This window comes from Berghia stephanieae, chromosome 4 (genome assembly GCF_034508935.2).
Source record: "Berghia stephanieae isolate SIO BIC M18660-M18661 chromosome 4, UCSD_Bste_1.3, whole genome shotgun sequence".
Lineage (NCBI taxonomy): Eukaryota > Metazoa > Mollusca > Gastropoda > Nudibranchia > Aeolidiidae > Berghia > Berghia stephanieae.
In genome coordinates, this window is record NC_088363.1 from 77,975,059 (window position 1) to 77,987,595 (window position 12,537).

The 12,537-nt window shown below is 35.1% G+C and overlaps 1 protein-coding gene across 4 annotated transcripts in view; it reads right to left on the reverse strand.

Annotated features, from left to right (window-relative positions):
- The window catches only part of LOC144971317 (rho GTPase-activating protein 6-like), a 162,459-nt gene that overhangs the window by 9,333 nt on the left and 140,589 nt on the right, over positions 1-12,537 (reverse strand). For all 4 annotated transcript variants that reach the window (XM_078911962.1, XM_078911965.1, XM_078911964.1 and 1 more), the window contains exons 3-4: positions 2,849-3,005; positions 1,424-1,519 (exon numbers count right to left, since the gene is read on the reverse strand). In XM_078911962.1, the coding sequence (XP_078768088.1) occupies positions 1,424-1,519; positions 2,849-3,005 (253 nt within the window). The remainder of the gene's footprint in view (positions 1-1,423; positions 1,520-2,848; positions 3,006-12,537) is intronic.

Below are 12,537 nucleotides of genomic sequence, written 5' to 3' on the forward strand. Positions count from 1 at the left end.
CCCAAAAAAACAAAACAAAAAACAAACAAACCATATAACAAAAAATAAAACAAACAAACAAATCAAAAGCCATATAAAACCCAATGGTTATCATAGATACTGACAAAACGCATAGACGTCTAGTTCGTTTTGGCAAGATTAAAAAAAAAAGTAACACAAATAAAAAAATCCTCAAGACCCTCAACTTGTCAATATTCAAGGGATTGTCGGATTTAATGTTTCTGCAATTCGAGGGTTATTCTAATTCGAAATTAAAAAAATATGTTTGGTCAAAATGAAGCAAAAGTTGTGTATCTGTGTATGGCAACATTTCATTATGTCATAACGAAATATCTAGGTAAAATAAAACGAAGTGACTATTCTCATCCCCCTAGTCTAGGATGCTAGTCTTCATAATAGTAGTCCACAATTGTTGTAGATATGTTTAATCCAAAGGTTGTAATGCAGTAATTTGTTAAGTTTCTTGTCACAAGTTGCACAATTAAAAATAATAAATCAATCAAATCCAAATCGCAAAAAGCCGGCGACGTTTATTTCGGTAAACCAATCGGCCGGGGGGGGGGGGGGGGGGGGGGGGGGGGGGGGGGGGGGGGGGGGAATGAGAATAGAGGCAGCCAAAATAAAATTCAGTTTTAATTCGAAATATTATAATAAGTCGGGCAGGTTTTAAGTTATATGAACGTTATGAAAAAATAATCTTACTCTAATTAAAAACATTTATTTTTACTCAATTCTATAAGTTAATTATAAAATAAATTGAATTCAAAGCATATAGTCTACGTATACTTATTTGTAGGTCTGTTGACCCAAATTGTTATGGGCTCATTGTTGTAATGGAAATACTCTCAAACCAACGCAAAATATTGTCCATCACAACAATGTTAAATCAAGTCCACAATACTCTTCAACAGTCGTAACGTCACTTCCTCCCTAATGAAGCATGGTAACTTAGTAATACTGGCTCTAAACTATCGGAACAATGGCGGACGCCGTATGAAATATTTCTCCGGCGAGCATAAAAGCGTATCCAGAGGAAAAAAAAAACCCCATAAATTTGATCATGTTTTGACTTTTACACATTCTGATCAAAAGGCATATGAAAAGTTCGAGCCAACATGAAGAATAAAAAGTAATGATTTTCTTTGTTTAGAACCAAATTTAGAACGGGGCCGCCGTTGCCGGGTGGCGTGACATCAGACTTTCGGTTATCAGACAGACCTGCAAATACGTGCACGAAAGGTCCATCCCTACAACAAAAAAACAAAAAAACAAAAAACGTTTTGAGACGGCGGATCACTCACACACACACACACACACAAACAAACACAAACACACACACACACACACAATATATATATATATATATTATATATATATATATATATATATATATATATATATATATATATAAACAATGACATACCTTTTCCACTACTAGAATTGGGTGTGAGGCTGACAGACTTGGATCGTCGCTTCAAAGACAAGGCGGACTTCTTCGATCTTCTCACGTCCGCGGCATCTATTTTCAATTAATCGAAAAAGAATAAATAAATAAATAAATAAATAAATAAATAAATAAATAAATAAATAATAAATAAATAAATAAATAAATCCAGCACTTCTCATAATGCCTTTTCAGATTTTCATTTTCCCACATTATCTAAACTACATTTCATCCACCATAAGTACAAATGGCATTTTATACTGAAAAGGTCAAATATGGCATATGTCGTCAATCTTGTTAAATGTCGGAATAAACTAGATGAAGAAATTCCGTTTAAAGTCAAAAAGGACACACTAGGAAATCTTTTTATAACAAAAAAGTTCAAGAGATAAAACTCACTTTCTCAATAAAAGCTTTTATTTTAAATCATATTATTGACCCCCCATCACAAAACGGAATTATATCGGGATGAATGGGATCCCGAAAAGTTGATTTAAAATGAAAATCATAAGAAATAATGATCTTTCATTAATTTTTGTTGTTGTTATTTGCAATGTAAACATTGTATTTATTCTCCACCGTAGCGAATAGAAATAAACCCCAAGCTTCATAGTTGCTTATAGCTCCGTTGGTAGAGCACTCGCTTCACACGCAAAAGGACAAAGATCGATCCCGGGTGCAGTCGAGACTTTCCCCCCGACCCAGCAGTAAATCGGTAGCTGGGTCTATTAGATCCGGCAGAAAATACTTGTGATAGACTAGCGTCCTTTCCTAAGGGTAGCAAGTAATTGCTTTAGTTCATTTCACGCTGTAGAAACCGGGATAAAATCCGGCTCCGTGGGCCTTATGGTTCTGAAAGGACTACCTATCTCCACCATAGCGAATAGAAATGTCTTTAATTTATCAAAGTTGAGGCTATAAACTAATTTTCTTTCTTTTTCCTGGCGCTGACATGATCTAAATGTCTTGCAAGCGCCGTAAAACCATTAAAAACAAAACAAAACAAATAAACAAACTCAATTCCCTGAGCCTATCCGGTCCATTCCGACAAAATGAGACAGCTTTGATACGGATGGTCACACTTTATACTTTGAGATTAAAATCAAATGTTTGGCACCATGATCACATCGGCATAATACCATTTTCAGACGATTAGTCACATATGAATTGGAAGCACATGACACATCTATCATGCTATCAGAACGCTGTAATCAACAATTTCAGGGCATTTAAGGATCGATTGGTCCATTTTTAAACCAGATATTTCGATATGATATGATATGATATGATATGATGTGATATGACATGATATGATATGATATGATATGATATGATATGATATGATATGATATGATATGATATGGTATGATATGATAAAATCAGGAATAGACAATTATGGATTACCTTTTGGGATGACGATAGGGCATTCAAGACCCATTTCTTGTAGCTTGGAAAATGCCACCTTTTGGAGAGCAATTCTCTCTGCCTCGCTCAAGCTTAAAATGCTCACTGGTCTCAATACGACTTTACGACCACTCACACTGGACCACATGCACGAACCCTGTTAGAAAGACAAATAATACGGAGTTGTGAATGGGGTTGTTAAGTTTAATCAAAATAAAAATTTAGAACATGTGTAAATGAAACAATGCCAAACAAGACAAAACGCTAAGAAAAATACAAGATAAAATCATCCAAAAAGATCAGACTTTCCCGACTAGGGATCGAACCCCAGACCTCTTGATTGCCTACTCCCCTTATTTGTCACTAATTTTTATATAATAAGTTATAAAAGGACAAGCTTTCAAATACACCATTGGTTGAGAAAATGACTCACAACCAACGTGCACTTATTTGAAGGTCTGATAACCCATTTTCTTATGGGCTCATTGTCGTAATGGAAATCTAAAAAAAAATGACGCAAAATATTGTCCATTACAACAATGTTAAACTAGGCGTATAAGTGGGTTAGGGTGTCAGACCTGCATATATATATATATATATATATATATATATATATATATATATATATATATATATATATATATATATATGCGCGTCGCTCACAACCATACTAATCGGTGTTGATTTCTAGTAAAGTCAGGTTTTTCCTCCCGCTCGCCTCTGTTCCATCCATCAACCAAACATTGGATCTGGTAAATCTAGTGGACAGTATTTTGGAATGGAATAGCGTCCTGTATCCAAAGGATAACAAGTAATTTTTACGCCTTGCTTATCGCAACAGTCATGTCATTGTACATTGCCAAGTACCTACTCATTCACGTCTAAGTCTAGAAGAGTAAAGTGTGTCTAGTGTGCTAAACGGTTGTTTTGTGCCGTGTGCAAAATTATGATGAACTATAATTTTTCAGAGGCCCGGGAGTCAAGAGTGGATTTTGTCACAAAATCGTTAATGCCTCATGAGAAATACATTCATATTATTATGCATATAATAAAAATATGTAATGATAATGATAACTATTTGCTATTTAGTGGTTTCTTGGGCAACAAAATAACAATAAATAGAAAATAATCATCGTAACCAAGAGTAGTACAAAGTTATAAAACCATCGTTAAATATAGGACATATTGGCAATCTTGCAACGTTATAACCGTGACTCTCAGAAATAGCAATCATTAACTTGATTTTGTAATAATTAGTAACATAAAATAATCTCTGTCGGCCAAATGGGTAACCCGATTCATGGTTCATTCATTCTCTTCGTGTCCTACTGTACTGTATTCTGTATTACTCTGACAAAACTCATTTAATTTAATTTTTCATTTTGGCCAGAAAAAAGTTTACTCAAAATATAGATCGATCAGACACCCTCAATTTGTAAAAAAGGGTCAAACAATCTCAAACTCATGACTTCTTAAAGTTTCGGATTAAATACTTTTGACGATTTTTACAAGCTGTAAACCGATCAAAATTTTAAGTAAAAGATTTCTGGCCAAAATGAAAATAAAAAAGTTCTTTATTGGAAAGTTGGACAGTTTTGGTGACATTTGGATCACTAACGCATTACAAATTAGTACGCAAAGACAGGTTCTTTAGTACATAGCGCGGACATAAGGTAGTACAACTTGTACGCCCTCTGGCTCTTTTGTGTTAAACGGATAGTTTGCTTTGATAAGGGATTAAAACTCTTTTAATGGAAGTCAGTGTCACCCCCAATATGGGTTAACAGCTTTTTGATCTTACCCTTTTCCTTCATTTGTCAAGACTGTCACAGTTGTTAAAAGTATCTTGTCCTAAATATTCATATCGATGGCGTTTTGATTAAACCCTCAAACTATTTTCAAACTTCTTCCAGCACATAAAAAAAATCAAAACAAAAAATATAATACAATATTATGGCAACGTAGGGCGCCAACCGCTATTTGTTTACAATATTAGGGGTATAATATAGTGGCCAAGCGCTGTTTTTGGGAAGTATCTTATCCAAGACTGGTCTGTAAAAACATAAAGCAACCGCACACACACACACACACACACACACACACACACACACACACAATCTGGGCAATCCTTTGAAAAAAATAATAACTAAACAATTAGTAAACAAATGAGCACATAATACAGGCTGTGTCCATTTTCAATGGGGAAGAAGGTGTGATCGAGTTCATACGGATTAGTGTCAAAAAGGCACTCAGATCTTCAGACAAAAACAAATCGTCCACATAGAGCAAAGATTCTTATATAAGGAATACTACCAAACTACCACAATATAAGCCTCATAGCTAACAAAAAAAAATTCTGTTTTGTTTTGTTTTTTCAACACGAAAAGACATGTTTGGTGCTGAGTGTTCTGCCTGTCAGAAACAAAAATTCTCCAATATTACTCTGAAAACAGTTGAAAAAAAAAACAATCTAAAAAGATATTAAGCCTTAGTAGGAAAAACAACGACGAAAAAAAGTCAGAACAGAAAAAAAAAAACAAACATAGACAGTTGAACAGAATCAAAACAAACAGACCATTGATATGATAAAGAAAGATGGACATCTACGTAAAAGAGAAGAGAAAAAAGACCCAATAGCAAGCATCTACAAATACGCGCATGTGCACGCGCGCTCAGCCCCCTACAAAAACTTAGACAAACACAAGCACACAAACGCACACAAACAACTGACCATCAAGGGGCGAGAGGGGAAGGAAGGGTGAATTTTTAAACTCTAATATTGAAATCCTAATTCCAATGTACCAAAATGACTTTTTGTTCTCTTCTTTTTCTTTTTTTTTCTTCTTAGTTCAAACGATTATAGTTTTCTTTTTGTTTAACACCAACTTAAATATTTGAAGCAAATTTCACCAAAATACCACACTATTTGCTCGTTCGTCTTAATCGCCTCAAGAGGCCAAGACAGGTAAAAAAAGGAATGGAAGCAGGGAAGGTGACTGAAAAAACAAATCACATGCATTGCATATTTGACCTGGAAAGCACACAGTAGTTTTGAGCCAATATGCAAACCGTCCTCTTATTATGCACAGCGAACGGATGATGTAGAGCTAAGTTACTTTTTATTTAACGAGGTTAATTGTTGTGCTCTGGAAAAACTTGTATTTTAAACTTTGGTCAGAAAACTCGTCCACAAACATCGATCGATTTAAATGACCGCCATCTTGGCAAAAAAAATCTCTCAAACCTGGGACTTCGCGAATTCCCAGGTTTGAGAGTTTTTGCCAAGATGAGGGTCATTTAAATCGAACGATATTTGAAGGACGAATTATCTGGCAAAAGTTTAAAATACGAGATTTTTCCAGAGCACATCAGTTAATTGATTAAGGGAATGTCAAAAAAGTCCTGAAAGTACGAGTAATACACATTTCGATACATTTGGCTCACGGTGTGTATCAAAATTGATTTCGATTCGACACAACTAAATAATTTAATTAGTTTTATCTTCTTGTCTTGCCAGGTCATGGATATAAAAAATATATAACAAATTCCGGCAATTTTGAGGAATGGGAAGGAAATACAGTACGCAAAACGAAAGGGTCAGGACTGTTGAATGTATAAATATTGAAAACTTGGAAACAAATTGGAGTGGTGAGGGGCGGAGATATTTGTTCTTCTTACAATTAACTCCCCAAAACAAATAGAGCACTTTTATAAAGACGTCTCATTAACCCCCCCCCCCCCCCTCCCCGCCAGTATCATATATCTGCGTTAATACTATGTACTGTATTTCCAAAATATTTCAAACAGGTATAACACATTAATTTTTGGTCGTCACATCAGAGGCTACCTCACATAATTATAACCAAAAGATTTAGTCACGAGAGCCAATACTAACCACATCGCTCACCGTCTTCTATGCGTATTTATACTGCCTTACACTGTACCAAAAAAAAAATGTTTTTTTTTTCTTCCATTTTTGGCCAGCGATTAAAAAAAATATCTATACATCTCGACAACAACAAAAAAAAAATCGATTGCGCAACTTGCCAAAATCTTAAACCTAAGACTTCATTGAATTGTCAGCTTTCCAACTTTCTGACATGTTGGTGGTCATTCTAGCCGATTGATTTACAAGGTAAAATCTTTCAAGACAAGTTTTCTTTTTAGATAAAGTGTTTTGTCGGAGACGGCGGGGATATACAAATTATAATATATCACTCCTTGTGGAATTCAGTCTGTATGTAATGTTAGTCCAGTTAAGTCGACGGAGATCTTTTTCGAGACGACTTACGCACGCACATTCTCGTACCAATGACCTCACAACTACATCAGACCTCTGTTACATCCAGGAAAAAGCTTGAATGACATCATTTATAAATGTATGTCTGCATACCTTTTGCTACACCTAATATCATGAGCTTAACTATATTATAAGCGAGAAATAAAACCAAAGAAGAGAGAGAGAGAGGTGAAACGTTGGACTGGACCAAAACACAAATCAAATTTAAAAAATACAACGTGAAAATAAATTGTTCCCATGATGTAAAGCAGACACATGCCGATTAGTTACACGTTGGACATGACATTGCACGGATTAACTCCCTTAGTTTATTGCGATGCCTGTCTCGTTAGTAAATTTTTAAAAATAGCGGAGATAAAAAACCCCAACCCAAATGACTAATGATGGTATTGTCCGATTAAACCCCCTCCCCCCCTTCCAAATAAACAAAAACAAAAGAAAAACAAAACAAAACAAAAAATAAAACACTCAAAACAACACCATCGCCATCCCCCCCCCCCCCCCACCCAAAGTTGCAACTGCTTGCTAACCCTGGGATAGGACGTTAGTCTAACGAAAGTATTTTCCGCCAGATCTAACAGACCCAGCTACCCAATCACTGCTGGATGGACAGGGTGGTCAGAGAGAAAATCTCGACTTCACCGGAATCGAACTCGGTCCATTTGTATGTGAGACGAGTGCTCTACCAACTGAGCTATTAAGACTCCCAATTATCAGGTTTACCCCAGAAATAATACCGTTTTGAGAAGAGTGGTGACCAGAACTGTTACTTCACGCTCTATCATCGAAACGACATTCCGACTGGTTGTGTTCCCTTGTAACCAACACTTTAACCTGACGCCCCTCGGGGTAAGCTTTGACCAAACGCGCATAAGACAAGAAAACAAACATGTGATCAGAGAGCCCCCTCGGGCAGATGTGTACACACGTTTGGCTAAGTGTTGTGGAGAATTGCCAAGACATTGAAAAAATATTTTAAAGATTATTAACCCCAACCTCGTCCGCCACATCCAACAATAATAAATATTAACCAGTTAACTGCCGTACTCTGGAAAGACACGTATTTAAAAATTTGACCGGAAAACTCGTCTTTCGTTTACCTATCGATTTAACCGATTCTCATCTTGGCAAAAAAAAAAAAAAAACCCTCTATAATCTGGGACCTCGCGACAGATACTTCCAATCAAGTCATCATACTAGATATTCTTTGAAAAGGTAGAGAATTTCCGGTTGAATTGTTCATGACAGTTTGGAGTCTGAGCAGTGAAGCATTGTTTATCTTGAGTAAGCAAACAAACAAAAAAAGAAACAACAAAACAAAACAAAAACAAACAAACAAAAAACAAAAACAAAAAACAAAACTAACAAAATCAAAACAAAGCAAAACAACAAAAAAAAAAAAAAAAAAAACGACTAAAAGCAAACAACCCCCCCCCCCCCCCAATTACAAAAAAAAATCCCAACTAAATAAGAACAAAACAAAAAAACAACCCCCCCCCCCCCGAAAAAAACTACAACAAAAAAAAACAACAAAACAACCCGACACGTAAAACAAAACAAAACATAAATGAACAACAAACAAACAGAGAAGCAAACTAACTAAACACGCTAAGATTTCAGTCTTAGCCAGTCGTCTCCTTCTGGCCATCACTCTATCAACATTGAATGCAACAGCATACGAATAGAAGAACTAGAAGTAAATACTTGGAAGTGTACTATTCATAATCGGATACCAATGCGACTGTTTCCAACAAATAAAAGAAGTTTCTCCTTCTCCGCCACTCCATGCTGCTCCTGCTCCATTTTCCGCATTGTCAAAATCTTTCGACTCACACTTCAATTAATTCAAGTGATCCATAATTCTGTTTCCATCAGAAGTCGTTTTCCGAGCAACACGTACTCCATTCATTATTACTTAGACATAAGGACTGGCATAGTCGTACAATAGTTAATTTTGGCTAGGATAGTTTAACATCAAAAAAAAAAAAAATAAATCATTCGATTAATAACCTTCAACTTGTCAAAAAGTTTCAAACCTGGGACTTTGAAGAAGTGTAAGATTTAAGACTTTTGAGATAATGAGGGTAATCTTAATCGACATTTGAGGTTTAATTTTTTTTTTTTTTTTTTTTTTTTAAAGCCAAAATAAATGTAAAAAAGTTTTTTGCAGGACTATGACAGAACACTGTTTCTGTTACAGGACAGCGTCGACCATGACATGGGATTTCGAAGGCCGCTTAGGTTTTTAACCCTGAAGCATCAAAACATGATTTTAAGTCCAAGTGTGACCCAGGCGGAGCATTCTCGATCCGTTCTTTTTCAGACGAGGCTGATCCTTATCCACCCCGAGGCGTTTTCTGACACAAGCCGATTACAAAACAGTTTCTTACTACAAAATCTTGAGAGTAAAAGTAGTAGCTGGTCTACTAAACATTAACCGGTTAACTGCTGTACTATGGAAAAATTAGTCTTTAAAAATTTAGCCAGAAAACTCGTCCTTCAAATATCGATCGATTTAAATATCTTGGAAAAAACTCTCAAACCTGAGACTTGAAACGTTCCAGGTTTTCTAGTTTTTTGTCAAGATGAGAGTCATTCAGATCGATCGATATTCGAAGGACGAGTTTTCTGGCCAAAATTTTAAATACCAGTTTTTCCAGAGTACGGCTGATAACTGGTCAAACATAGTTGTTTTCTCCACACCAGAGACTAATAATACAGTGATCGGAACACATGTATTTTGTGGTGATGTTCATGGTCAAGAGAAACGATCAAATTTCAACAATATAAATGTCCATGGCTCTTGCATCATTATTTGAACCACCGCGTCCAAATAGTATCATGCCAAAGTGAATAATATTTTCAAAAACGTAAATCTAAAGTTGAAAATATCCAATTTGGAAATTTTAGATTTTTGACCTTTCAGAAACTATATTCTCTTCTCAAGAACAAATCTAATAAATTAAACCTTAACCTTTATTACTTGGCTATTATCACATTTTAGAAGACGAGGGTCATTTAAATCGGTCGATATTTGCAGGACAGGTTTTCTGGCCAAATTTTTAATTACGTGTCTTTCTTGAGTACGGCACTTAACAGATATGAAATCGGGGTGGGGGGGGGGGGGGGATATAAAAGAAATGTAAAGAAAGTAGATTAAAAATAACATAGTATTCAAGTAAAACTTGTTGAATTTGGCGCCAGAGCTCAGATATTAAGGACTTTAAGGGGTTATTAAACCCTACATTAAGAATATTCGTAAAGATGAACCATCCCCCCCCCCCCCCCCCCGCTTCCCCACACACAATAATCATGAATTTCAGGTAGGCAGGTACGACAACGCGAAAATGAAATCTCTTTGGATTGCTTTACACTTGTGCGATGCGATGACTATTGATTATAGATATCAAAAATATAACAATTATAATATATGCAAGCAGAATTTAATCAAAGTAGACATGGGAAAACAATTGTCTGACTATTTTTGTATGCAGGGATATCTAATAATGGAGAAATAATCTAATAATATAGCTCTAAATATAAATTAAATGAGATTCAAATGCCCCTGGGATGCAATCAACCTACAAATAAATGCAGTGACCGATGGGTTAGCGAACCAAAAAAAGATCATAGCGACACAAGTTCAATTCCCTCTGAGGTCATCTGGTCAAGAAGAGAATACACACTTGGTCACCGGATATGTACCCTGTATTATGATTTCGGTCAATCGCTTGTTGGACATGTTACCCTTAGGCTGTGGGTGGATATAGTTTGGTCAAGCTATGTTATATATATATATATATATATATATATATATATATATATATATATATATATAACATCGCTTGACCAAACATAAACTATATCAATTTGTCTGATATCGTCAACTGGAATTTCATCGACAAAATTAAAACATTGATTGCGTTAACAACATTAAGAAAGTCAAATTCGTTCTCCATTATTTGTCGTTAGTTCATATAACGCGTTCTGTTTCTGCTATTTGTACTCTAACAAAGGAACATGCTTTAAAGACAGTGATAAGACTAGCGTACAATTCTCTTTATCCTTCTTTTCATCATCCGAACAGATGAGCTGAGGTATGAGTTGTATTCTTTTGTAATACTCCAACACGGCAAATTTGATAACTTGCAATCCGGATATTTTAATAAACCCGACATTTATTTTCGGAGGAGAAGAATTTTGTACTGTTTGGACGTGACTGTGGTTCATTAAAAGTCTTTTATTTTTTATTTTAAAATTTTTTTTTTAAACGGGTCATTTTTATGAATGATACGCTTCAAACAATTTAAAGCAACTTGATATTTGGAGATTGCCAGAAAATGTTTAATATGTTCAGCATCTTTTGAAAAGTACATTTAACAACTTATAACTGAGTGAACAATTATTGGTACATGGCGGGGAAATTCGTCTTTAAGTTCTCGAAAAAAAAAATAATATGGCGAATAGTATAATCCTATTGCTGTGGGTCTCGGAACCTGGATCTCCGGGTGAATGTGTAATGCCTTAAACATTCGGCCAATTCATCCACTATCAACGTTAATTGAATAAATAAAGATACAAGAAATAGCAAATCCAAATCTGGTCTTTTCTCTCCCCACCTCACTTTCCTTCCCCTTACCATCAAATTAATCACAATATTAAAAGCAGATTTCAATGAAATGTTAAGAAACTCTGATACAAAGAAATATTTAAATATATAAAAGCTTGCCCAAGGCAAAGTACGTATTATTTTGAAGGAAATGTATACTGAAAGGATCATGTCAGTAACCATCAAAAAAAAAAAAGAAATATCACGGAGATAATAAATGCTGTGTGTCCAATTTAAACAACCTTAACTCGAGGTGTATTATCTTTCTTAATTATTATTGTGAAGACAAACCCTATATCTTCTAAATAACACTCTTTGGCGGAGATAGATATAATGAAGGAATTATAATATCAAGTCTCAGGAATTTTAGATTGAAAGGTCATCCATGAATGCCTTGAAACATTCCACAAAAGATAGACTTAGGTGTCAACCATGTGAGAAAACTGATGCCAAAGAATTTCAATTGCTAATGTATACATTTGCAATTGGACTGCTTATAATAAGTAAGCTAAGTTCATTAAAAAAAAAACATTCTACAACTGCGAACGTTTGTTACAATATTCGAAGAAACATTATATTATTTTCGTTGACCTTGAAACTTTTGAAAACTTAACAGTGTAAAAGTAGGTACGGGGTTTCAATATCATCATCATCATCATCATCATCATCATCATCATCATCATCATCATCATCATCATCATCATCATCATCATCATCATCATCGTCACTATCATCATTATCATCATCATCATCATCATCATCGTCACTATCATCATTATC